At 52.2% G+C, this 27,596-nt stretch overlaps 1 protein-coding gene across 14 annotated transcripts in view; it reads left to right on the top strand.

Annotated features, from left to right (window-relative positions):
* The window catches only part of Dlgap1 (DLG associated protein 1), a 758,966-nt gene extending 732,295 nt beyond the window's left edge, over positions 1 to 26,671 (top strand). For 13 of the 14 annotated variants that reach the window (XM_063231907.1, XM_063231906.1, XM_063231905.1 and 10 more), the window contains 3 exons: positions 16,203 to 16,294; positions 20,806 to 20,958; positions 23,575 to 26,671. In XM_063231907.1, coding sequence (XP_063087977.1) covers positions 16,203 to 16,294; positions 20,806 to 20,958; positions 23,575 to 23,787 — 458 coding nt within the window. In that variant the 3' untranslated portion in view covers positions 23,788 to 26,671. Of the gene's footprint in view, positions 1 to 16,202; positions 16,295 to 20,805; positions 21,301 to 23,574 lie in introns of those variants that run through there. The other variant, XM_063231908.1, reaches the window with a different exon arrangement.
* The last annotated feature ends 925 nt before the right edge of the window (positions 26,672 to 27,596 follow it).

Raw genomic sequence — 27,596 nt, 5'->3', positions numbered from 1 at the left:
TTGTATGTTTATTTTCCCTGAAAAACTATTAAATTAATGGTGGATTTTCTAACTGATAATCTTTTTGAGTCAGAAAAGTTCAGTGGTAGTCTTAAATCCTACTTGATTTTTGTGAAGGAATTACCTTGAAAAGTGTTGTTACAGTATACTTTTCATTTTACTTATTTTTTGAGACAGAGTCTTGCTGTGTATAGTCCAAGCTGACCTGGAGCTCACAGACGTCCTCTTGCCTCTGCCTCCTGAGTGCTGGGATTATGGGCATGGGCCATGCTTGGCTTCGTTTTTATTTTCAATCTGCTTTTGTCTTTGGTTTTTGGTCTTTGAAATAAGTTCTTGCTAGGTAGTCCAAACTGGCCTTGAACTCACTATTGCTCAGGCAGCTCTGGAACTTGAGATCCTCCTGACTCAGCCTCCTGAGCACTGGGGTGGTGTTTTTTAAAATTTCTTTTAAAAATAACCATTTAACTTTTTATCACAAACATAAAAATATGCATAAAAGTAGAGCATTTAATATAATGAACTCTTCATGTATTTATCACTATACCTAGCCAGTCTTAGTTTCTTTTTTTAAATTTTATTTTAAAAAGGGCAAAACTAAATGTAACAAAACAGAACAAAGCAGGTATAAGTGACATGGATTTTAAAGCAAAACAACAGGAGATCATCACTGTCTATCATATTGTCTCTTGTTTTCTTCTAAATAGTTGTCTATATCGTCACATAGCAGTCTTAGTTTCCTCCTCCTCTTCTTCATTTTTTTTTTGGCACTGGGAGTTGAACATAGGACCTTTGTTCTGAGCATATTGACAGCCTGAATGTGTGTATGTAGGTATAATGTACCTGTGTATTCAATAATTTCATAAAGGGTCTCACTAAACTACAAAGTTGCCCGGCTTGGGCTTCGACATGTACTCCAGCCTCAGCCTCCCCGAGCACTAGGGTTACAGACATGTGTCACCATACCCAGCTCCGTTTTATATTCCTCCTTTTGCTGTTGTTATTTTGCCAGAGCATGTTAAAGGAAACCCAAGGTGTCATATCACTTCACTGTATGGTTTGTATTTATAAGGGTGTTTATTAAATGTAGCCACACATAACATTCCCAGTGGGAACAATAATAATTTCCCTTCTTCTGTGGGGGAGGAAGGGCAAGATCTTGTTAGGCTGTCAGGCTGACCTTGAGCTCCTGAGATCAAGTGATCTTCCTGCCTCAGCCTCCCAGTGACTGGAACTACTACTATGGCCCGAAATCATTTCTTAATAATGAGATCTGTTGTGAATCACGTTAGTGACTTCTTACTGGAAGCCTCCCAGGAGATCTCCATCATCCCCGCAAAAGTTCATTTAAGACAGAGTGAGAGAACAAAGCGTCCTAATCCCACTTGCCCCTAACTCAGTGCCAGCACGGGTCCCCCGTGCTCATCTGTGGGAGCATTGCTTTTGTCTTGGTTCTGACCAGCAAGGCACCAGCACAGCAGTGGGTGGCGTGGCCAGGCTTCAGGAAGAGTTTTCACCATGTGACGCCTCCATGTTGATTGGATTCTCCCCAAGGGTGCCCGCCTGTGTGGAGCAGTGGCAGCAGGGGCTGTCGCCCCATAGAACCCGCTCTCATGCAGATTTTTGACAGGGTCTCACTATGCAGCTCAGGCTGGCCTTGAACTCACTATGTAGCCCAGGCTGGTCTCCAACTCAGCAATCCTCCCACCTCAACCTCCAGAGTGTGCGCCACCACCACACTGTCTGTGTCTCCCACTCTGAGAGACACTGACTGCACCCTGCCCAAATCCCAAAGCCCCAGCACTGGAGCAGCAAACTCTAGGCAGAGAGTCGCAGAGTCCCAGCCGAGGATAGATCTGAGCCCAGCATCGAGGTGGTGACCCATGGAGGGGGGGTGCTGGGGACACTGCTCTTTTTTTTTGTCTTTTTCTTTTTTATCGGTACTGGGGATCGAACTCACAACTGCCTGCTTGCAAGGCAGGCGCTTATGTCGCTGAGCTAAACCCCCAGCCCCATGGGGACACTGCTCTTGTTCCCACAGCACCTAGCTGTGGGCTGGGGACCTGCAGTTGCGGCTTTAGGTGCCTTCAGGACAGCTCTGGCAGAGCGTATCAGTGTGCTGTGATGGAGACACACACATGGAGGATGGCTAGTGGGGACACATCACCTGGCCCTGCGCCCTGGGCCCTGGGCCCTCTGCCACGCCCACACCCACACACACAGGAGCAGTGGTCTCAGCTGGAGCTGCCAAGCACCTTTGCCTGACCGGTTCTCCCATGGACTTTTCCTTTCCTCTTTATCAGAGCAGCAGTGAGGAGGAGGGGCCAATTCAGTGGGCAGAACCAGGCCCCACACAACTGGGTCTTGTTTGTGTGTTTTTAATCTGCATAACACCAGGAAAACCCTCTTCAGTGATAAGTCAGGCACAGTGTCCCTTAGCCGGCTGCTCAGTGCATTCTTTGCTTCCTACATAAAGAGGCCCCCCTTACTGCTTAACCTTTGCACGGAATTTTTTTTTTTTAAGATGTGGTCTCGCTATATAGTATAGGCTGTCCTCACACTCACTGTGTAGCCCAGGCTGACATTAAACTTGCTGCAATCCTCCTGCCTCAGCCTCCCAAGTGCTGGGATTACAGATGTGTACTACCATGCCTGACAGTACTAGATTTTCAGTGTTCTTCCTAAAGAAAGAAAAGTGACTTCTTAACGAAATCCTCCCAAGAGATTTTGTCTTCCCATTCCCCACAAAAAGATACATAGCACAGAGTGAGAGAAAACGATGTGCTAATCGTAGTGACTTAATTTATTTCACAGGGTGCCAGGACTGTCGCACTCTTGCATGTTTGGTGAATACTCTCAGTGCTTCCCACCGTGCATTAGAACTAGCAGTCGAGCTGCCAGGCACAGTAGTACTCGCTGGTCACGCCATCACCCTGGAGGGAGGGCCAAGGCAGAGGGGGTGGCAAGTTCAAGCCCAACCTGGCCAGTTTAATGACTTAGCCAGAACCTGTCCTAAAATAAAAAGGGCTTAGGGACACAGTTCAATGTGCTGGGTAGGGTCCAGGCCCCAGCACCATAGGCAACAGCAGTGAAAACAGCTGGTTGCAGTCCCTGACAATGCATATTCATAAAAATGTAAGGTATAGCACTCTGGGAGCTGAGGTAGGAGGATTGTAAGGTCAAGTCCATCCTGGGCCACTTAGTAAGACCTTGGCTAAAAGCAAAAGGGAAACAGGGCTGGGGCTATAGCTTGGTGCATGGACCCCGGTTCCAAAAAAAAAAAAAAGAGAGAGTTTATGAAATTTCTTTCTTTCTCTCTTTCTTTTTTTATTTTTCTGAGACAGGGTCTCACTGTGCAGAGTTCAGGCTGGCCTTGAGCTCACTTTATAGCCCAGGTTTGTCTTGAACTTGCAACAATCCTCCTGCCTCAGCTTCCTGAGTGCAGGGATGAAGGGAATGCACCACTAAACCTGGCCTGAAATATCTTTCTTAATTCAAAATACGGACAGTATTGTATTCACAGCAATCAAATAGTTTGGCGAGGAGCTAGTTTGTACATAACAACTGGAAGCACAGAACTTGAGTGTGAAGAAGCTCTCGCCATCTTTTTATTAGATGGTGCAGAAGCAAAGGTCAGCATCATTTTAAAACCATGACTCAAGTACCCATCACTGTGCTGGTGCCTTCAGGGAAACAGTTTGGGGTGTCCAGGCTGGAACCTTTCCCGGTGGCCTGGAACTCACTAACCCGCTACCAAAGGCAGCCAGTTCTGTCCCGAAGTCAAAGCACACTTTCTTATTTTCCTGATGAAAGCAGAGCAGCACAGCTCTGGCTCTTGTCTGCTTCCTTCACTCGGCACCCCAGCCCCAGCTGACAGTGGGGCTTGACCGACACCCCAGTAACTCTGGTCTGCGGCCAGCAGGGCTTCCTTACTGCAGCTGTTTCAGCCGGCCCGGTCCCCCAGGAGAGTGACACCAGCTCTCCACAGACAGTGGAGCCCTTGTGGGAGACAGCTGTCTGGGAGGTGGCCGTGCTGGGCCCGGTGGCCTGTGTGTACCGAGACATGGCTGGTGTGGCTGGTGTTATCTCGCCACAGAATGAGGCAGACAGATGGGACCAATCTTCCTGCCAGGAGCGCTCCCAGGGCTTGAGGCAGGGCTCAGGTCTCAGGCCCGGGAAGAAGTGTTACTTGACGGCCCACTGGCTCCCGAACTGGGGCAGCTTTGCAAGGGGCAGTGGAAAACTATGTGGAGGTTTAAGTCTTCAAAGACGTGTCACCGAGGGCAACACTGCCATGAGGCCCTCAGCACACCCCCTCTCTCTTTGTACACTCGGCCCATCGTTCTTGCCACAGCCGGAAGCGGTTCTGGAAGGCCTGTTCCTGCTGTGTCTTTACCTACTGTGATTAAAACCACGGTGAATAGTGCTTCCACCTGCCACCCGACTAAAAGACAGTGTCCTAAAAACATGATGCTGCGTCCTTATCCACCTTAGTCACCAGAGCTGGCACCCTGCAACTCCTGGGTCTTCCATAAAGTCAAAACAGCCATGAAAGAAAAGCGTTTTGAATCGGGTCAGAACATCAGCCAGGACAACAAAACTAGACACTCATGAAAGAAGATTCCAGAGCTGCTTTGGAAAGTGGCAGGGATAAGGGGATGAGTGTTTCAAGGAAGAGGGCGTAGTTTGGGGACGATTCATCTAGCCAGGTGTCTTTTACTGTAGTGTAATTTTTGATGAAGTAAGATTTGTTTTAACTTAGTTTCTTTAAGTAACACTTTTTTAAAAACTTGAAAACATGGAGTATTTTCAATCACACTTCACATGTGGAATCTGCAGACTTCAGATCCAGCAAGCTGACAGCCCCAGCTTTTTGGGGACCAGCGGCTCCGCCCAAGCCTTGCCCGAGAAGCACACAGGGCAGTACCACATGTCCTCCAGCCCAGGACATGCTTTTGCTCACCCAGGTCCAGCCTCAGCCGTGGGAGCGAAGAGTGGTCAGCTCCACGATAGTTAACATTGGAGCCATCAGCAGGCGCATCTGCCCAGGGCCACAGTGTCTTGGTGGCCCCCAAGGTGATGGCCACAGGCACAGCAGCACCAACACCAGGTATTGCTGAGCAGGAGCCAGATCCAGGGCATCTGAGCTGCTTTCTGTTCTATTCTCATCTTAACTTTGAAGGTGAGCCTTCAGAAGATCTCACCCACCCCGACTTGTGCGCGTGCATGTTCACTCTCACACATGCATACACACTGCGTGGTCTCTTCTGTGAGCCTTGGCCAGCCTGAAATTAGTGACCACAGAGGAAGTGGCTGCCACCAAGGGGAAACAGTGTGTGATGCGCCTGCAAGTGACCTCCAAGACCTCACCAAGCCCTTGGCTGAGGCCACTCCTGGGGCAGCACGAGGGGCAGGAAGAGCTGGTGACCTGGACACTGAGCTGTCCCTCCCCAGCCGGCATCTGCCATTCCAGAAACTGCAAAGAGACCCTGGCTCTTGAAGCAAGACCGCGGATTATTTTCTCCAGTGAGAATTGCTCCTGCCCATGCTAAACGCTGTGGATGCCAAGCCCAGTGTGCATCTCTGTTAGAGGCCAAGGTAGATCGTGCCAATACGGACGGAGAAGCAGCTTCAAGGCAGTGACTCTGCTGCACACACTCACAAGGACCACACGGATGTGTCCCGCAAAGAGTGGAGAGTCTCCCCACCAGCCAGCAAGGATCCACTAACCCACGCTGTATACCAGCAGGCGTCCTCTAAATCCAGCTTGGTCTGGACAGCATCTGTCTTCCTGGACAGGGCACCCACTCCTTCAGATTGAAGTGCGGTCCCAGAAGCTGCACCCAGCACACGCGCATGCACGCAGGCAGGGAGGTTACCAGTTGATTACAAGGATGCTAGAAAGGAAGCAGATGGAGAAACTCTGGACAAGGTATGGGGGTGGAGCGTGGAGCCTCACGTCCTCTGCAGTGACTGATCTCTGGGGACCTCCCTGTGGCCAGCTCTCTGGAAGCTCTCAAACCCTGTCCATGGAGACATCACACAGGAGGGCAGTCAGAGACCCGAGAGGGCCCCCAGGGTGTGACAAGCCGATGGGCTCTGTGGGAAACCCAGCAGGGCCTGTCTGTCCAAATTCCAACCGACTCCTTCCTCCTATGAGCAGGCAAGCCTCTTTCTGAAATGAGGATCTTATCAGCCACAGTCACAGGAACAGGGAGCAGGTCTGACCACTTTATGGCCAGGCCACAGTACGGAGGGTCAGCTCCTAGAAGCCACCATGGGGTAGACAGTTCTGGTTTCTGACCTACCTAGCGGGAGGGAATTAGGAGCTGGGGCTTTAGGCACAGCCCTCAGTGCGCATGCTACAGGGTGGCAGAAACACAAACCAGTTCCATTTCAGCTGACTTTCAAAAGCTGGGTCTCTGTGCACCTAGACAACATGCAGGGCACAAGTCTCATGGCTGATCTAAGCTAGGAGATACAGACCCAAAATATCCAACAGCTTTCACAGGGAGGCTCCTGGAAAGGTCTGGGTTTTATTTTAAAAAGGTGAAATTATCTGGGGGTTTTTTTGGTTGGGTTTTTGTTTTTTATGTGTGTTTGTCTTTCAAATTTACTCTTTTTTTAAAATGTTGATTGAGACAGGATCTTGCTGTGTTGCCAATGCTGGTCTCTGGCTCCTCATCTGAAGCAATCCTCCTGCCTCAACCTTCCAAGTAGCTAGAACCCAGGCACATAACACTGCCCAGCACAGACCTACTCTTGTTAGCAAAATGTTTCCTTCCAGAGCTGGGTGGAAGCTTTGCCTTTAGCGGATATGAAATTTTTAACTGAAAATTCAAATCTTGTTAGCCACCAAACTTGGGCTCCTTTAAAAAAGGCAGTCATGTGAGATCCATGTGCCCTGGAGGAATCTGGGTGACAGAAAAGCATGAGAAACGTGTGTGGTGGGGCCCGAGGTGGAGGGTGCACACAAAGGCGCAGCTTGTATACCGAGGCTTCCAGCCTGTGACGTCCAGCAGCTTTGCACTCCCGAATTCACACGGCCACCCAGGGTTAGCTCCTTCCCATCCCTCTCCTCCCACCCCGAGGCCCCAAACAGAGGCCATGTGGTCCCACAGCCAGTCCACCAGCCTCCAGCCTCCTGCGCCCTGGCTTGAGTGCTGTGAACTTTCACTGTGAACCATCCTACAAGTTTCAGGGTTGTTTTTCCCAAGCCGCATAACCCAGGGGCTCCTGGTCTGACCCAGGAATGGAGCTGGGAAGGTACAGAGGGGACAGGGACTGCCATGCTGGGAGAGTGGAGGCTGCTGAGGGAGGGGGGCTGAGCCCTGCAGGCCTGAGTGTGATGAGCCGAGGGAGCCCTAGGGTGTCAAGAAGGGTCACAGGGCCACTTGGAAGCAACAGTGAATTTCCTCATTTGAGACACGAGCATGTGTTCACAAATAGGTTCAGCTAGGAAAACGGATGTACTCACTCAGGCAGTGAGAGAGCAGGAGGAGACGTGGGCTCAGGATTGGATTGTGTGTCCAAGGGTGGAGCAAGAAGTCCATGTAGAGAGATGGGCAAAGCAGGGCTTGCAGAGCCACAGGGACTGATTAGATACAAGGAGAGTTACTACAGGAAGGGGCACAGGGCTGTAGACCCCCTCTGCCAGCACACTCCTCCCACTAATCTTGCCGCTTTCTGAAGCAGCTCTGAAAGGTCTCTTTCATCAGTGTCTTTTTTGGGGCTGCCTCAGTGTCCTGCATAGACTTAGACTTTTATGACCATTTCTGCCCCACAAAAATGTAACAATGCATCCTCAGCCACTTTATTCACTGGACCTGGCACCGCAGGGCTTCTGGCTCTTCTCCCAAGTCCAAATAATGGTGAAAGGGAAACAGTTTGAATGCGTCCAGGAGACTCCTGAGCTGCTGCAGGAACTGTCGATGCTAATGGGCTGAGTGTGTCGGAAGGAGGAGGGCAGTCCCAGTGGCACACGGCACTTTACTGCGATAAAATGTTTAAGATGCAAACATAGCATGTGCAAAGGGAGACCCAGAGTCCAGGAGAGAAGGAGAAGAGAGCTGCAGGGAGCAGGGTCAGGTGGGAACTGGGGACATGAAGCAGCCATCGCCCCGCGGACACTCAGGGCCCCAGGGATTGAGAGTGGCCGGGCTGGCCACAGCAGAGCACCTTTGCACCAGGGGCTTAGAACGCACAAATTAATTTCTCAGTTTCTGAAGCTGGAAGCCAGGGTCCAGGAGTCAGCCTCTTTTGCCTCTGCCCTTGTCCTGGCTTCACGTGGTCCCGTCTGTGTGTGCCTGTGTCCTGATCTCTTGCCGTGGGGACACTAGGCCCACTGGACCAGGGCCTGAGCTTATGGTTTCTTCTCTGAGGAGCGCACCTCCCCACCTCACAGCCACGGGGCCTAGGTTAGACATCGGTGGGGACCTTAGGGAGGGCGCAGCCCAGTCCATAGCGGAAGAAGAGACCTGTTAGCTGCAAGGGCCCCCAAGGTGGGAGGACTTCTCCCCCTTAGACGGGAGGACTGGGGGTGCCGCTCGGCAGCCTGGGTAACGTGTAGCAGAGAGGCAGGGGCTTTGGAAAGCAATGGCCTCACTCAGCAGCTCTTGGAGCACTGGAGGGAAAACAGGACAAGAACACAGATGGACCAATGGGTGGGAGCAGCTCACACTTGTAATCCCAGCACTCTGGGAGGCTGAGGCAGGAGGATCACCAGTTTTGAGGGCAGTCAGTTGGAGGGTTCAGAGGATAAAGCTTGGGGCAGGGATGGGAGCAGACAGACACTGAGTAGCTGTGCAGGGAGCCTCTCACTGTGTATCCAGGAGGAAGCAAGTCTAGCGCCAGCCCCATGCAAACAGGCACTGAGTCAGGGATGAGCACAGACCTTAGGGCTGCAACCAGGGGTCCCCCAAACCTCGAAAGTACTCGGTCAGCCTTGCAGAGGGTAACTGGATCACGGCACTTGCAGCTGACTTACCCTTAGTGGTGGAGTCTGGCTGGAAGAGGCAGGGCACGGGGTGTGGCCTGGGAGGCCTTGTCTCCCTCAGTTCCTCCCTGGGCTCCCTGCTTCCCTGTGGCTCTGTCTCTGCCCCTATACCTTTCTGCCACGCCGCAGTCCTGCCTTGGAGCCAGCCAACCCTGGCCTGAGGAGCCTGAATTGGGAGCCTTTAAATTGTGGGTGTCGGGTATTGTGTCTTAGTCATTGTGTCCTAGCAACAAGAAAGTGAGGAATGAGATTTTCGGTGCCAAGTGTGGGGTTGTTGCTATAACCCTACCTGGCCATGTGGTTCAAAAGCCTTTGGAACTGGCTTGCAAGAGGAATTTGGGAAGATTAGGAGATGCTGGCTGGAGAAGCAGCCCCAGAATGCTGTAACCTGAGGTTGATGGGAGATTCTGGTCAGAGCTGAGAAGACCAGAATGCTGAGAGAAACGCAGGTGGTAGAGACTGGGCCTAGGAGGTTTTAGTGGGAGGCAAAGGTCCCACTGGCAGTTGAGCCCTAGGCCACATGTGTTACATTCCGTTAAAAAATTTGTCTGTATTTTGCTGCGGGCATGAGACTTTGCAGGAGACTGAGATTAAGGGTGGCAGACTTACTGGTGGAAGAGCCCAGCAATCAGGTGTGTCTTGGATACTGTTGGAGCTTTTTGTGATTTGAAAAGTTTTGAGCTTTACCAGAAAGGAAGCCCCTGTAAAGTTGGAGCCCGTAAAAATGCAGCAGAGGAGAGCTTGGCTGCTGAATAACTGCATTAAAAAGGAGCCAGTACTTCAGTCAGGATGATGGAAGATGGTGGTTTAAGGGATGGAGAAACCGACAAGGCCCTGCCCTTCTCAGGTTCAGAATTGCAAAGGGCAGAGACCTTGCTTTCAGAAAAGAGCCTGCCACCCTGCTGGGGAAAGGCTGCCCGGGAATTTATTCTCGGGATTAGGGCTACGGATGGGATTAGCCTCCCCTTAATTGTAGATGTGGGGTTTTAGGGCTCAGTGACAGAGTGAGGAAGATGGCTGTTGTTTCCTGAGCTAGCTGAGACAGTGGGGTGGGATGTGGCACCCAGCACTGGCCAAGGTCCTGTGCTCGGTGTACCTGTCCTTCCAGCATCCAGTCAGCACTATTAACTCTGGCACGGCACACAAGGAGATCATGCCAGTCCGCCCGTAGACAACAGTTGGGGCCGGAATCATTGTCACAGATCCCTGTATATCCAGACAGAAATCACAGCGCCTACCCAGTGAGGCGTGGGGATCTGCCCTAGTGTTGGCAGTCAGCAGGCCCATGCGATTGTAGTGGGGCTGTTGGACAGACAAAGGGCGCCGAGTGAGGCATAAGCCCTCGAAGGTCTGCAGTGGTGAGCAGGAAGCTGCTGCCACCTGTGTGTCCTGAAAGAGCCACTCTGGAGAGAAACTGGCTGGGTGACTCACCGTGGGTGTGGCAAGGACACTGGCCTTCCACTGGGGGACAGCTGGCTGGCCGATGCCTGTGCAGTGACGGGCAGTGTCAGGTTCAGGGAAGCCACCAGAGTCCTGAGGGCTTAACAGGGAGGCCTGTTGCGCACCGAGCTGGGCCAAGGAAAGACGGATTAGAAGCAGCCAGGGAGCCAACGCTGGAGGCTTGGAGACCTCGTTCTCTAGGAAGATGGAGAGATGCACAGGAAGTATGCACTTGGGGGTCTGCAGTTCTGGTTTCTTTCCGTCTCGGGCTGGGGATGGAACCCAGCCAGCCCTACCGCTGTGCCCGCCCCAGCCCTGAGGTCTGCGTTAGCCACAGCAGAAGGAAGCTGGTCCTGCTTTCCCTTGCCGACATAGTCACCCGCAGGGTCATGAGAAGCTCCTCCTTCTCTGCCGCCTGTGCCTCTGCACAGGTGTGTTCTGTTCTGGTTTTTTGAGACAGTCTGATAGGTAGTGCAGGCTGGCCTTGAACTTGCTGGGGTGCAGGAGTACACCACCGCACCCGGCTATGGGATGTGATTGAAAAATACAGCGAATGTGTATGTGAGTTTTGTAATTAGTTTTTTATAGTAAAAGACATATTGCCAGGCCAGGGGTTTAGCTCAGTGGCTCAGGTACCTGCCTGACAAGCATGTGGTCATGAGTTCCATTCCCAATACCAAAAAAAAGACACATTGCCTTTAACCCTCCTCAAATGCACCCTCACTTAGAACACCTCACCCCGTCGTTCTTGTCACTTTCCGGGCCAGTTCTGGAATCACCTTTCCTGAGTGTCTGTAGCTGCACCGTCCCAGCTCCTGTGATTCCTGAACTGATCCAGACCATTTCCTCTTCCTGGTCATTTTGACTTCGTTGGAGAGCCGAGAGTCACACGGCACCAATCCGGTGACACAGGTGGTGAGGACGCTGCCATGGTTTTATCTATCAGAAGCTGCTGTAACTGGCTGACTGGTGAGGGATGGCCACAGAACATGGTGGGCGTTAACACAGACCATGCCTGTGTGCCCTGCCGTCAGCCCCTTCCAGCACACTCAGAGTGTGCACCCAGCCGGGAATGCACTCCTCTGACTGTACCACGGTAACCTTGTATTTATTTAAACAGTCACTGTATCTCTCCACCAACCCTTGCGGACTTTTGGACTTTCTCCTCATCCCCAGAATGAAGAGCATCTCCGCCAGGTCCATGGATGGAAGGGAACTGCTCTTCCCTTAAGTCTGTGTCTCTGACTGGACACGGTCAGGCTATTCCCCTCAAAGCTGCCTTTCTCAGCCTCTTCCCATGATGTGTGCTCCTCAGTAGTATCGGGTTGGTTTTGAGGCAGGGTCTCTGTGTAGCCCAGGCTGGCCACCCTGCCTCGGCCTCCTGAGCGTGGGGTTTACATTGTACTTCCCTGGTATCATCTTCAGAGGGGACACTGAAGTTGCAGTTGACACACAGTGCCGGGCGCAGGAGTTCGGGCCCCACCACTCTTTCCACGACTGAGGCATCCTCATGAGTGGCAGGTGCTGTGCGGTCCCTTCCTGTGTGTGACTGCGGCGGGCTCTGTTTGCACCTCCTTCCCCCGACCCACTGGCATGGCTGGAAGTGATGATAAAGGAAGAAGACACACTGCAGGTGGGGGAAGTGGACTATTAGCCTTTGAAAGTAGGAGCTCGTATGTGACAACCCGCTGAACGTTGGAAAGAGGAACGTTGCATTAAGACAGTCACCAAAAGACAAGCGCCACGAGTTTTCTTCCACAAGGCCCCTACTCCAGGAGGGTCAGAGCCAGGTGCAGCACGTGACCGAGTCCAGTCCAGCCAGAGACTAAGGCAGGAGGAAGGCTCAAAGCTAGAAATTTGAGACCAGCCTAAGCAGAAGAACAGTGGTTGCTAGGGACTGGAGCAAAGGAGAAGTGAGGAGTTGCCAGTCAAGGGGTGTACAGCTTCTGCTAAGCACAATGGATCCATTCTGGGGAGCTGCAGGCCGTCATCCTTAGCAGTCAGGGTGCTGTGATGTGTTCTTCCCCCAGGGGAGACAGGAAAGGAGGAGGGAAAGCAGGAGGAAGTCACACGCAGATGGCTTCCAGCTAAGTAGATTCAGACCAATGCAGTGTAAATGTTGGCGGAAAACGTCTCAGCACAGGGGCTGAGGAGGCCGGAATCTGCCAGCACTCTTCTATACCTATAATCCCAGCCCTGGGGAGGCTGAGGCAAGGAGGATGGTCATGAAATGCATGCCATCCTGAGTTACACAGAGAGTTCAGGGCCAGCCTGAACTACAGAGTAAAACCTAGTCTCAGAAAAACCAAAAGGCAGAGGTGGAAGAGGCTGAGGATGTAACCCTGGATTCAATACCCGGTGCTACCAATAACAGTAATAATACCCTTGGGAAGCCGTGGGCCACGCCAGCACCTTCCGGACTTGCTGACCGGACTGGGCCCTCTCCCAGGTCTGGCGTGGCCCACAGGGACAGCCTGGGAGCGGTGCGCTGTGTCTCTCCCTTCCGCCCCCAGCAGTCAGAGCTGTTCTCTCTCACCCTGCTGTAGGTGGGTATCAAACATTCTAAAGTTGTTTCAGAGCCAGATCAGCACTCAGGAGGCTGAGGAAGGAGAACCCCTATGCGTGGAAGGCCAGCCTGGGCCACATAGAGAGACCACGCAGAGAGTACTTTCAGAACCATGCTGTGTCTGCTTTCTTTTCTTTCTCCTTTCCTTAGCAGCTGCTGGGCTTTTGCTTTCTAACTTAGGCTCCTCTGGCCTTTACCATTTATTTCCTATTGTTTTCTTTCTTCCTCAAGGTATATGTAGCAAACATAAAATTTACTTTAAGGAGAAAAGATTTTTTTTTTTTTTTTTTAAGACTAGTCAAGTGCAGTAGTGAGAAAGGAGAAAAGATTTTATCTCATGCCTAGGTGAGTGTTTAATAGAAAAACAGATGAGCAAACAAAAAACCAGGAAAATGCCTTTTGTGGATAGGAAATCCACGGTCGTTACTATAGTACATACTGTTATCCTCTGAATAGTTGGTCAGACTGCCTGCCCCAGGCTTGCAATTGTTGTCAATCAGACAACACAGATGTGGGATTGCTTTTCTGCTTCAGTGATTGTCATCTCAGTCTGTGTCCTGTTTGGTTGCTTTGGGGGTGGGGTGTTGGGGTACCATAGGAGCATGGCTTACTTGCTGGTTCTTCCCTGTTTTTGGTTTCTTGAGACAAGGTCCCACTATGTAGCCCAAGCTGGCCTCAAACTCCTGGCGGTCCTCCTGCCCTAGCGTCCCAGCTGCTTGGGATCCAGGTAGGCGCCACCACCCCCAGCAGGTTTCTTTCTTAAAGTGTATTTGTTTCCCCAGAAGAGAAGGGATACAAGCTGTCACTCCTGGTCCAAAGCCTTCCAGGTTCATGGTTTCACTCAAGCCACGTCATCTCCGATCCCGGCCTAGGAAAGAGCAGAACTCGGCCCCTAGATGGTGCAGCTTCCAAAGACCTGGGGAATTTCCACCGGGAACATGGGGCCAACACCCAGAACACAGAAGGGCCACACATGTGGCCCCAATTCTGTTGCTGGGGCTCCAAATCCAGTGCCCTCCCTCTCTGGACCTTGCCAGGTAGAGAAAGAGGTCCCTCATTCTACTCCAGAGAGACATTCCCGCACGGCCCCCATGTGGTCCTGAGTCACCAGGCCCATGGGGGGCAGTGCTTTCCCTGCTGAGAATCACTGCCGCCCTCCCCCCATCATTTTGTAGCACCTGACAGAGCTCGGATGTGGAGCTGGAGTCGAGGACCATTAGCTCAGCATTTTCAGATGCGCCGGAAGGCCAGGTGCAGTGGCACAGGCCCAGAATCCCAGCTCTCAGGAGGCTGAGGCAGGGGGAGCACCACAAGTTTGAGGCCAGCCTGGTTTACACAGTGAGACTTCATCCCAAAAAAAAAAAATGATGTTAGAGAGAAAAGCTGTAGTCTCTGTGATAGCTCCTGGTGGCTGTCTCATTCTGGAATCTGCTGCATCATAATCCTACCCCGCAGTGGCCTCTTTGAATTTCAGGGTTGGCTTCTCCGCACATCTGCCAGTGCAGGGCAGGTCCCCTAGAGCACACTGCCTGGGCCACCAGGCCGCCCCGCCTCTGTGACCGTGCAGACTGTGCTCTCCTCTCCTGGCGAGGCCAGAGCAGCTCTCAGGGTGTTGGTGGCCACGGAAGAAGGGCAATTCGCTGCTCCTAGATCCCAGTCCTTCCGGTACATTGGAATCGACATGTCCTAGGCCATCAGATATATGGGCAGGGTCAGCCTCAGTTTACACAGCGTTGGCAGGAGCTGCTAATGTTGGAGCAAAGACTCAGGCACACCAAGGGCCTGCTGTGTGTGTGTGCGTGTGTGATGTACACAATTACCAGGGGTGGAACCCACTGCCCCATACTTTTTCCTTTGAGATAAGGCCTTGCTACATCAAACTGCCCAATAGAGAGCCCTCCTGCCTCAGCCTCCCAGACCGCAGGGAGTCCAGGTGGGCACCTCTGCTCCTGCAGAGCCCTGAACTCTGACCCATAGGATACCTTCTGTCTCTATACTATGCTTTCTCCTTTGGGGATGTCAAGAAAAGGAGAGTAGACTCATATAAGTAATTTTTTGGTTAAAGAGGAAAGGGATAAGCATCCCAAAGGTTCAAAATCAGATTGGAAAGAAACTAAACACACTTAGGCCACAAAATTCCTTGCCAGACAGGCTGCCAAGGGTGTCCCCAGGACGGGACCTGAGCTGTCTGGTGGGACCCATGCCACAGGGAAGGATGTGTCAGGTGTGTGTGGCGGTACACACCTGTTACCCAGCAGTAAGGAGGAGATCCTGAGGTATGCAGGGAGATTCTGTCTCAAAAGAACAAAAAACAAACACAGAAGGGAAGGGCGTGTAAATGCCGTGGTGCATTGACCGCTGGAGACACTGGGATCCTCCTAAGGCCTGGGTGTGATGTCTGATACCGCCTGGTATCCAGACTGCCGGCTGTGAGCACGGCAGAGCAAATTACCAGCACACTCTGGGAAACGCAGTTTCTTTCTCTTCTGTTTGCTCTCCAACTTGCAGGGAGTGGGCTGAGAAAAGGAGCCCTAGTTCCACCCTGAGATTGTACCGTAAGAGCAGCCTGACCAAGATGGCTTAGCAGATCTGCTCTCCTGCCCTTGGGAGGTCATAACCTGTGTCCTTTTGGTTCTGTCTGAGCAGGAGCCCCGGGGACACTAGGCCTGGGCACAGTGATCAGTACCCCACCCTGTCCCAGCTCATTCTAGTGCATGAGCCTGGCGCTGGCTTGTGCTTCTGGAGATGTGACCTGAGTGCAGACCTAGGCACCCCTATATCCATGCTGTAGAAAGCCTGGCCCACCTAGGCCTCCTGCCTGTCTCTGGGCGCCAGCGGTCAGCTCTGGCTAGCTCTTGCAGGGTGCGGACGGGTCTGGTGAATGCAAGGGTCCCTCCCTGCACAGCAGGCCCTGACTGAGCACAGCATCCTTGGGGGAAGGAGATTGGAAAACAGTGTTTCTCTCGGGAGCTTCCTGGATGGGATGGAAAACTCCAGGGTTTCCAAGGACTAGGCGCCGCAGTGCATGTTTTTCCAAGCTGCCTGGGTTTCCCAGGCCAGTGGAACAGAGGCAGCCCGTTCTGCAGGGTGGCGGTGGGGCACCATGGCTATGCCTAGGACAGTATGGCTTTCTCTCTGCTTGTTTACAGCCTGACCCCCGCCACCAGCCTCCTGTGTAAACTCCTCCTGTGTTTGCTTTTTCAGTTCTAGGGAAAATCCGAACTGCGGTGGGCAGTGCCCAACTCCTCATGGCGCAGAAATTCTACCAGTTCAGAGAACTGTGTGAAGAAAACCTGGTAGGTAACCTTCACGGTCACCCCTCCTCTGCTCCTGCAGGGCCTCAGAAAGAACTTGGCCTCCGGACTGACCCAGATGACGTCAGACTGGTTCTGAGCCTCATTCAGGTCCGGCCCCCACCTCACCTGGCTGGACAGATGACCTTGTTCCTGCTTATCTTCAAATGAAAAATACTCATCTCACGCTTACACAGTCTTAGGAAGAAAAACAAACCCTCCGTTTCCTATGTCTTTGTAACTGAAATTTTCCATTTTCCTGGCTTTCTCACGATAGCTCTGATTTTATTATTCTTAACCAAAATAAAAAGCAGCCTGACATTTCAGAAATCATATTACAAAGAAAACCATTTTGGATGGTGATTTTTCTTTCTGAAATAGCTGTCAGTGGCTATTTTCTAGTCAGGTTTTTGCTTTGATTCCTGGGACCAGAGGCCAAGGGTATCACAAAGCATGGATTTGATCCCCCTGAGAGAAATGAGTACTTCATCCTTCTTGGGCAATCAAAAATAAAAGAAAGCAAAATAAAGAAAAGGGTGACTACAGCAACAGCACTTCTAAAGCTGATTCCAAACTCAAAGGGCAGGAGCTTCCTCGGTTGAACTTTTGACATAAAAATTGCTGCTGGGGCTGGGGATGTAGCTCAGCAGGCAGACTGCTGGCAAGGCGCAGTCCTGAGTTCAATCCCCAGTACCCCCCCCCCAAAAAAAGAACACAGGCTTAAAAAGATTTGCTTCTGTCTCTACAATTGTAAACCCACAAAACAGCTTTCATGACTGAAGTGCTGTTCAAGTTCTAAAAGAAAGTGAAAGACGAGTTATTTGTATATAGAAAGTGTGAATGGGATCATTTGCAATCTGAATGATCTGGCACATGACGTTAGAGTCCTAACTCTGTCATCTGGGGCTTATGTCTCCCCCACAAGAAAGTTTGCAAGGACGGTCTAGAGGCCTCCGGGTAGAAGGGGACAGAAAGATATGAGTGTGCAGAGCCAGCATCTACTGTCCTCTCCCCCAGGCGTCCCTTTAGAGTGTCACGCACGCACACGCATGCACGCATACACACATGCATGCACACGCACACACTCCTGTGGTGAACACCTGTTAAGGGAGTTAAAGTCAGCACATATTTCACTGAGCTCTGCTGTGCGTCAGGAGCAGAAGTCTGCTAGCTTGTGGAGTGCAGAAGCGTCAGGGTCCTGGTTAACATCTCCCTCATTCAAGAAGCTTCCTTGTAGAGCTTGTCACTGTCGCTCGAAGCTGCCAGGAGGTGCCTGGGGAAGTCACAGACAGGGATCAGGTAGACTGTCCTTGAAAGAACTGCGTGATGGTGAGGCCAGTTTATTGGTAATTAGAAAGTAAATGTGCAAATTGTAAAGATGGAATTGCAGACTACGTTTTCTTTTCTTTTCCTTCTTTGTTTTGGAGACAGGGTCTCACTCTAGTTCAGGGTGGCCTTGAACTCACCGTGTAGCCCAGGCTGACTCCAGCTGTCGGCAGTGCTCCTGCCTCAGCCTCCCTAGTGCTGGGATGACAGGTGTGGCCGGGCCACAGGTGGTGGAAGCTCTGCTGCTGGCTAGGAAAGGTGAGCCTTGTGAAGCCAGCTGTTGCTGCGCCAGCTCCTGTCAGCTTATGTGTGGCCTGGCTGGAGACGCGAAGAAAGTCCTAGAGAAGCTCGTGTGGTAAACTGGGAGTCGCTGTCAGAGTGGCCTGCTGACCATTCTGTCATGGCGCTGTGAGCACAGCAGTGACGTGTGCTGGTCCCTCCTGTGCTGTGGAAAGGTCAGCAGCTCCAAGAGCTTCCAGACTCTGAGGTCAGAACTCAGCATGACGCAGTGCAGAGGGACATTTACAGAGGGACACGGCACGGGCAGGTGACGCCACCCCCAGGCTAGCCATGCTCAGTCCCGTCTGCTGCCCCTCAGGGTGGCCTGCTGGGGCTCCGCTTGGGTCTGCAGCCGCCTCACAGCAGCTGCAATTGCTCAGAAAGCGCCCACTGTGGGAAGGACCCAGCAGCAGCTCTCCATGCTGGGCGCACATCCTCGCAGGCTAGGTTCCCTGGCTGAGCCTGGAGGGAGCCGAGGTGGCTTTTCCAGGGTGCCTGGCCCCTAGCAGCCCCCTATCCCCCTAGTTGAGGGGAGGAGCGAGTGCCACGCCTCCTTGTACAGGGTCCCTTTGTGAGCCTCAGTGGAGGACCACTGAGCACCCACCCTCGGTCCCTCGGTGCGGGAACAGGGACTCCTGGGAGGCAGCGCCCTGGCCGTGACACAGGCACACTCAGAGGTCACCACAGTGATGGTCTCACCAAACCACAGTGTGAGCACCACCAAACAAAACCCAGAAATCAGGCAGGCCCCACACGCCGAACCTCCGGGCACTGGCGGAGCAGCACTGCAAGTGGAAAATTCTACATGGGCCTCATGTGGCAAATCCAGCCACAAGGCAGGCTGGCAGGGGAATGGGGTACAAAACATTAAGGAATTAAGGGTCTCAATGGGGTCTCATCCCTAAAATATATACATAAATATCCAGACAGGTAGATGATGGGTAAGTGATGGATAGGTGGATGATGGGTGGGTGGATGATGGGTAGATGATGGATAGGTAGGTGATGGATCAGTAGGTAGTGAATAGATGATGGACAGATAGAGGATGGATGATAGAGACGATGGTGAGGCAGATGCTCTAGAGCCCTGTAAAGTCCACAGTCCCAGCCTGCTGCCTGGGAGTTCCAGGTGGGGCCTCCACCTGTGTCCACCCTTGCCCTGGGGTCCTGAAACAGTTTTGCCATAGAACTGGTGACCCAGGCAACTTCCCCAAGCCTCAGAGTAGAAGCAGCTGAGTGTTTAGTGACCAGGAAGGCCACATGTCTGGGAGAGGGTGAAAGGGTTTGCCAGGCCCTGGGCCGGAGCTGTCACCTGAGTATCTAAACGTGGAGAAACTGTCTTCTGTTGTTAGCGCAGTCCAAGTGTCACAGAGAAGCCCTGTCAGTAGTTCCAGTGTGGTGAGAGCTGAGGCTTTCTCAGTGCTCGAGCAGAACCCAGGGCCCTGCACACCCTGAGCTGCCCCCGCCCCCCGCCCCCACCCACGCCTGCGCCCAAGGGTGGGTTTTAGTACTGAACCCAGCACTTACAGGTTTGAGTGATTATTTCTCACAGAGACGAGTTTCTGGATTATGGGTAGTTTTAGAACCATCCATGTATAAATACATCTCAGTCGATACTTATTTGAGCCAGGCCAATGACATCAGTGCAGCTAGGAACTTCTCGTAGTGCTTGGTTTTCTTTCCTTTTTGTCACCCATGTGGACTGTGGTTATTCCTCTCGCAGAGTTTGTGCATGTCCCTAACCATGCTGGATTCCTTTTGTGCCCTTGCCTCTCAAGTCCCCTCCAACTCTTGGTCCCCTTTCCATTTAGAAAGGACTCCCTACTTCCTGTTTTATTCTGTACTTCATTTATATTTTGGGATTCTCATGTGAGAGAAACCATGCAATATTTAAAGCTGTGTGTCTGATGTATTTCATTTAACACGATGGTCTCAAATCACTGGAGTCCATCCCTATTCAGGACAAAGTAGTACTCCATTGTGCATAAACACCACATTTAGGGATTTGTCCTAAAAGCACAAACTGGCCTATATTATTATTTGACTGAGGCTTCCTAGTCTAGTCCATCTAGGTACCTGGAATCCAAGAGGTGACCGGAAGCGACAGGGGCCAAGAGCTCCTGACCATGAAGCACCTCCCTCCCCTACCATGTAGCCTGAAAGCTTAAACCACACCTGCAGCCTCGAAAGGCAGGGACCCTGACATCCACAGAAGTGAAAGTTCGCCCTTTGCATCACCGGAACTGTGCAGATGGGGATCCAGATGGTCAGTGCTCAAGTACCAGGCGACACGGTGCTGCACACCGTCTCCAAGTGACTGCTCTAAGCAGCCTGGGGTAAAATGGCCCTCAGCCTTGGCTTCTTAAATGCATCATATTGGGAGTGGGGGTGTGCATTAGTGGCAAATTGTGCGACTCACGTGTGCAAGGTGCTGGGTTCCATCCCCAGCACCCCTCAAAATTACAAGATTTTGAAAACTGTTTTATTACGGACCATGCGTTTAGTAAGCATTAACCTTAGTGTGGCAGCTAAGCTGAATTCAGTCTTCTGTTCTGTGGGTAAACTGAGATACCGGGTCAGACTGCATGTGCCCGCAGCAGTGGTTCCGTCAGGCCTGGGGCAGGGAGGGGCGCCCCACCCGAGGTGAGGACACTGTGGGGGCTTGCATCGGGACCCCACCCCGCCCGCTGACCAGCCCTCCCTACCTCGAGAGGGAGGACAGCCAAGGACTGCTGACTCCGCCAGGAGGCCTTTTGTGGCCTTGTTTGTGTCTCCTGTCTAATCGCCAGGGAGGCTCCTCTCCCCACAACGCAGGGAGCACGGAGCCCCGTGTGTGGCCTCGGCCTGCCGGTCCCTGCCCGTCCCTGCCTGTCCCCCACCTCTGAAGCTGCCTGTCTCTCTCTTCCGCAGAACCCCAGTGCTCACCCGAGACCCACCTCCCAGGACCTGGCCGGGTTCTGGGACATGCTGCAGCTGTCCATAGAAAACATTAGCATGAAATTTGATGAACTCCATCAGTTGAAGGCCAATAACTGGAAACAGACGGATCCTCTTGACAAGAAGGTAGAACAATGTAGATTTTGTATGGTTCACTTAAAAACCTGCGCCAACCCCGGACCAGCTAAGTAGGCTTGGCGGCCAGTCCTGCTGTTTACAGTGTGAAGTGGAGCTGATGCACATTAACCGCATTGTAACGACAGTGTTTACACAGTAACCGTTTGGGATATTATCTGTAATATGTTTCAGGCATATTTTTTAAAGAAAAACCTGTCTTTGTGAATTGGAAAAATGGGAATGTGGCCTTTTTTTGTTAATTAAACTTTAAGTTAAACCATTTTAGTCACTGGAAGGAACTGCCTGCATTTTGCTTTTTAAACTAAAATAAATGGCAACTTCAGTACGTGATTCCATAGAGCAAGAGTTCAACTTCCTTACTCCGTAGGACGTGTTTCCGAGAGAAACAGGAAGTCCTGAGAAATAATTGATTTGATAATCATTTCATAAATAGAGTAATAAAGAGAGACGGTGTTCAAGTCTGAAAGCATACACCATGAGGTTTCACAGTCATCAAAAAGGTGGGAATTTCTTTAAAAAAAAAAAGCTACACCTTGGTTGGTTTTGCCTGGGGGGGCTGTTGCTCATGGGGTCCACATGCAGCAGGTTAGAGATAAAGACTCAAATCTCTCTATTGCAGTGACCCAGCACAGTGTCCCCTTCCAGGACTGTGGTCCCACCCACTCCTGCAGGCGCCCCACACCCGGCCCAGGCTCCCCTGTGATGCCTGACTTTGTTTTTATGCTCTGTGCCCTCCCGTGGCCTGGTCGTTCTGAGAAAGCCCACCTCCTGCCATCTGGTCCCTTGGTGCCGGCGGCCCTGCCTCTTCCAAAGGCTGAAGGCCACCTTGGCCACCTCAGCTGCCGTCAAGGCATGAGGACCTGGGGCTCAGTGGATGGCAGGACACCGACCCCAAGGGTATCCCGGTCCCCACTCCGGTTCTGTCACCACCGTGGTGGGCTTTCAGGGTTCGGTGTGATAGCACAGCTGATGCGGGGCCCGGGGTTGGGGCCCAGCTTTGTTGACCTGTGTGTGAAATCACCTGGCAAGGCTTTTCACCAGGCCTCCTGGTAGGAAAACCCCAGTTCCACACACTGGCAGTTTCCGAGCCCGTCCGTCCTATTCCCCGCTTCGATTGCCTAAACTCACTGTTGAAAGTAAACCCTGCAAAGAAGGAAGATGCCCAGAGTTCCCAGTAGTCACACATTCCAAACCAGCCAGGGACCCCACGGTGAAGACCTAAGTGTCTCAGAGAAGGGCGCTGAGTGCTGGAATGACGTGTGAGGCGCGGGCTGCAGCCGCGGGCAGCGGCCCACCTGACGGGGAGGGAGGTCTGGAAGCGCGTGTGGCTGTGGCCCCGGTTTTCATCATCCCTTGAGCCCAGAGGAGAGACCGAGTGGCAGGGTCCTGTCACACTGGGGCTCTGCTCCTCCCTCCAGTCATCCTGACTCCGCCTTCAGCCGCTGGGCAACCCCCGGGTCAGACGCAGCCCCCCCCCCACTCCGTCCAGGTCCTGCGAGGAGACACACTGTGCGAGGCACCCATGCAGGGTCAGACTCCCAGTAGTACCCTGTTCCCTTTCACTGGCGCTCAGGGTGCTTTGTGTAGCATGGGAACGGGTTTCTGTGGACTATGGCGCAGGTTGACAGCTCGACAGCTTTTTCTAAAAACCCCTTGCGGTCCAGCTGCACCCGCCCTGCTGATGCCCCTTCCTGCAGAGCTGCGGACCACCCTGCTGCCTGGTGCAGAGAACACCTGACTGCTGACAAGCAGGGCAAGCCCAGGGACCAGGCTCCATTTCCATGGTGCTGTCTTTGTGCCTGGTCTTGCAGGGGCCTTTGGGGCCCCAAAGCCACCCTGAGGCACCTGTGCACCACTGCTCCTGGAAGGGCCCCTTAAGAGCCTCCCTGGAGCAGGAAGTCCCAGGGTCCCCATTCCACGTACCCAGTGTGTCCCTGTGTCTGTGGGTGCCACACATAGTGGCCTTGGACAGCTGAGGACAGCCCATTCCCTCCTCTAGGGACAGGAGGCCAGGTAGCCCCAGGAGAGGAAGGGCGGGGCTTGCAAGCTCTGAGCCCTTCTCTGATAGCTGACCACTTAGAGGGGATCCTGAGTTCTAGATCCTTCTGCAGGGGCATCCCTGGCCCTGTCCTGTGCTCATCTGCCAAGAGAACCACACTTGTGTGCTGGGAACCCCAGCCTTGGGCAATGGGTACATTTTAACTTTATCTACTTATTTATTTGGATTTTTGAGACAGAGTCTCACTATGTAGCCCAGATGGGCACCCTCCTGCCTCAGCCTCCCCAGTGCTGGGATTTCAGCATGCACCACCATGCCTGGCAGGAAGGGCTGCCTTGTCTGCCCCCATGTCCTGCACTTGGAGAGACTAGTTCCACAAGCCAGCCGTAAGTTTATGGGATTTCTCCCTCTCCCCTTTACATCTTTTGAATACCCAAATAACGAAGCAAACTTAGAGCTATGCCGGTGCAGGTCAGGACCAACCACCCCAGTCTTGAGGACAGGAATTGTGTGTGCGTGTGTGCTCCACCTCCTGACCTGTCCCAGTCCTCCCCGCGCTTGTCCTGAGAAGCTGTGTAATGTCCTGAACCTTCTGCTTTGATCAGGAGAGGAGGGCCCCTCCTCCAGTGCCCAAGAAGCCGGCGAGGGGCCCCGCGCCGCCGCTGACCCGGGAGCGCTCGCTGGAGAGCTCGCAGCGCCAGGACGCCCGCAAGCGCCTGCTGGCCGCCAAGCGCGCCGCGTCTGTCCGCCAGAGCTCGGCCACCGAGAGCGCCGAGAGCATCGAGATCTACATCCCCGAGGCGCAGACCCGGCTCTGAGCGCAGCCGCCGCCGGCCCCGCGACCCTCCCCGGGCGCCCCAGCCACCGTCCTCCCGTCCATCCACCGCCGCACCCCTTTCTGTTCGGGCCGCGCGTAGCGAGGCCGCCCGTAGGTCCCACCACCCTCGTCCTCTCCAGCACTTAGTGTGTTCCTGCCGCTCAGCAATATCAGCCTAGGGTATTCCAGAACCCCAGTACCGCGGGGACCTCCGGGACTCACGTCTTCCACGGCAAGATGACCGCGGCTCCGACCCCTTCCCTTCCTCCTAAGTGGTCATTCTTTTAAATAAACGCAAACAAAGCGGAGGGAGCACTCATTTCCAGCCTCAGAAGGAAATCACAGCATCTCACCGGCACGGAAGGAGGAGGAGGGCCAGAGAGAGCCAGGGACAGAGCTGGGCGCCGCCCGCCGGGGTGCAGGGACGCCCGGCCTCTCTCAGCTGCGCACACGCCTCGGTCACCTTCATCCACACGGCTTCAAATGTTTCAATCAGCAGAAGATTGTAAATTCGATCCTTCAGGGAAATTAATCTATTCCGAAAGGCAATAAAACGAAGACAGGCTAAGCCAAGGAGGCGTCGATGGTTTCAGATACCCCAAGGGTTTTGTTTTTCGATTTGCTTTGTTGGGTTTGGTTTGGTTTTGGTCCTAGGCTTCAGAGAAGCTGAAATGCTCTGTCACCTTCCATTGTGCTCTGTGTACTCTGCTGTTGTGGCTGCGATGGCTCCCCAAGGGCTCGGGTGGGCCTGCCGGGGGGGCCTCTGCTTCGAAGGGCTTTGAAGGGGAGAGCAGGGTTTCCTGGCATCCCTGCGCACTACACAGGACCCACGCGAGCCGTGGCCCCCAGCTGCGGTGTGTTCCCGCCCCAGCCTCCACTTCCCATCCCTCGGCGTCCACTCTTCCCCAGTGTAGGAGGCCATCCCACATCAAGTGGATACTGCCAGCTTGCTGACCGAGCGAGCGGACACGCTGTGTCCTTCAGGAGGCCACCACTGTCCCCGGGTTCCAGGCAGTGGGGAAAGAGATTTGCCCCACGGGGTCAGCAGGCAGGCAGACAGGGGCGTCAGGGCTGATCAACACAGGAGAAACCTAGGTTTGGGGTACAGGGTGTTGGCTTGTGTTTCTGATCCAGACTTGCAGGCAGTGTGCATCGGTACCTAGATGGTGTCGTCTCTCCCCGCCCATGCTCCTTGAGGCAATTTAAACAGTATATGGTGATTTTAAAATGTCACTGCATTCTCTGTCAAGCTCATATCCTAAACTTCACCATCAAAAAAGGAAAGGTTTAAAAAAAACATAACATCAAATATGCTTGCACCAGAGAAACTTTTTTTTTAAATACACTCTCCTAGCCCGGTGCTAATTTCAGTTTATTTATGAAATTAAGAAAGGCGATGGATTCTGGAGACAAACATTTCTCACAGACCTATTCTGAAACCACTAGAGAATCCGCTACCTCTCAGAGCTATGGAGGCTTTGAGCTATCTTTATCAACAGGGCACAAATGTTTCCTGCTGTGGTTTACAAGAAAAGGGCTACTCATTTATTTCAAAACCAACTGACCAGATCTTCAGGAGGGGCACAAAGCGCCCTGCAGTGCTTGGCACAGCTGGAGCAAAAAGACTGAGTATTTTGCTAGTTTCGGAAAAGAAAAAAGAAACACCCCTTTTCTTTACCTGTGGCAGCAGTGGAAGGGTAGCAGAGTGCTTGGAATTGGGCCGACTGTGACCCTGGTGGCCGCCTCCGGCCACCTGGACTCCTGAGAACCACCAGGAACTCATGGGGTCACCGGAAGCAGCGCCCCCAAACCCGCGTTCCCTGCTGCCAGCTCTGTGCCCCGAGGCTCAGCTGAGCCGTAGACTAAGAAATCGATTCCTAGTGAGGTTCCAGAGCGGCCAACAATATCTTCTTTGGAAACTGATGTAGCCCAGGATATTTTAAAGAGAGACAAGAGAAGGCCTATTTATCTTGTCTAAGGGAACGGTATTTATATATTCATAAGCTATTTTTGGTAAAAATTTTAAACCTTTTAGCCAAACAGCCTGTAGGGTGTCATGACCTTTGCCTTCCTTGAAAACAGTTTAAATTGTACAAACACTTTATAAAAAGCTAATTATGGATGTTAGACCACGACCCCACACCATGCAGCTTGGTAACCACTGGAGCCCTAAAACCCAAGTCCATGAGCATAAAGCCTTTGTTACATTGTTCTTTTTGATGTAATTTGTAGAAATGTTTTTTAGTTCACAATGGAAAATGTACCTACCCTGAAAAATTACTTATTTTGTTTAACTTTGGTATAAAGGTGACGGGCATTTTTGGGGGGAGGGGGGATTACACAAAAGAAGTTTGCCGCCCATATCAAAAAAAGGTCAAAGAAATTAAGTATTTATTATATTTTTTGCAGATGTTTCCATACAATTCACATAATCTTTTTGTAAAGAGAGATGAAGAAATGGATTAAAGATTTTTAATATTTGAAATGGTAAATAGAACTAATTTATTTGTAATATATTTCTGTTATTTATAGATGTTTCCTTAATGTTTTACTGTGCATTACCACTTTAATTTAAGCCTTATCCTTGTGAATTTACCATTTCTTTTTTAAAACATGTCTAGATGCATATTTTAAATAACTGGAATGTAAATCACTAGCATATCTGAATTCCCAAATGTAATTTTTAAAAATTATTTTGGTTTGGAAAAAAAAAAGATTCATTTGCAAGCCTTCAGGTGGAGGAGTGGTAACATTTTTATGGCTTTCTGAGTTGGAATTTCATAGGCTTATTTACCTAGACTGTGTGTGGGCAAAAACAACTGTAAATAGATAAATGTTTCCCATAATGTAAAAAGAAGAAATTAATAAAATAATTAATGCACTGCTTTCAGGTCTGTGTGATTTCACTTGACTCCCACTTCTTCTAAACTCTGAAGAATTCTTTGGAAGGGAATAGTTAAGTGACTAAAAAGCATTTATCCCAACGTTCATGGTGTTTTTTTGTTTTGTTTTTGTTTTCGAGGTGTGGTCTTGCTACATAGTTCAGGGTGGCCTTTAACTCACTATGTGTGTAGCCCAGGGAAACTCATGACAACCCTTCTGCCTCAGCCTCCAGGGTGCTAGGATTACAAACGTGCACACCACACCCAGCAGAAATGCTCCTCACTGGCGTGCAGGTGGGGAGAGATGATGCACCCGACTTAGGGGATTGCAATAGGGAAGATCCGAAAAGACTCCATAGGGCTTTACAACCCCGCAGGCCTGGAGTGAGAGCCGGCTGCCCGGGCGCAGACCCCGGATCCTTTACCTGCATGGGTTTCGGTGCCCACTGTGTCCCCCACGGCTCCAAGGGTGCAGAAGCAGTGCTGCCCCCAGGGATGGAACTCTGCCCGCTGGGCCGGGCACATCCCCTGTGCCACAACTTGAACAAGCAAAGAGCATCAAGCTGAGCTCCTGAGGCCCGGCCAGGTAGCCCTGACACAGTGGACGGCTCTGCACTGGACACCAGGCCTCCCTCGGCCCCTTTCAGAGCCATCACCATCACTCTCCCCGTTATCTGCGGCTGTCAGGGTACCCTTGGTCACAGCTGCAAACCCCACTTGATCCACAAAAGCACAGACTGAGCAAAAATGGCCCACAGGGCTGCTCAGGAGGTGGACAAGGGTGGCCCAGCTCCATCCTGGGGCCGTGGCCAGCAAACCGCTCTTTGTGATTTGTGCCCGTGAGCCTCACCTGTGCCAGTCGCCAGGGCAACACCAACTGCTTCAGAAGAGGCCTGACCAAGAGACAGAGTCCGCCTCACTTCGGGCA

This window comes from Cavia porcellus, unplaced genomic scaffold, assembly GCF_034190915.1.
Source record: "Cavia porcellus strain 051 isolate PalLab524CR breed Dunkin Hartley unplaced genomic scaffold, mCavPor4.1 scaffold_20, whole genome shotgun sequence".
Classification (NCBI taxonomy): Eukaryota; Metazoa; Chordata; class Mammalia; order Rodentia; family Caviidae; genus Cavia; species Cavia porcellus.
The sequence above is the reverse complement of the archived record's forward strand: the minus strand, read 5'-3'. Positions and strand labels throughout refer to the sequence as shown.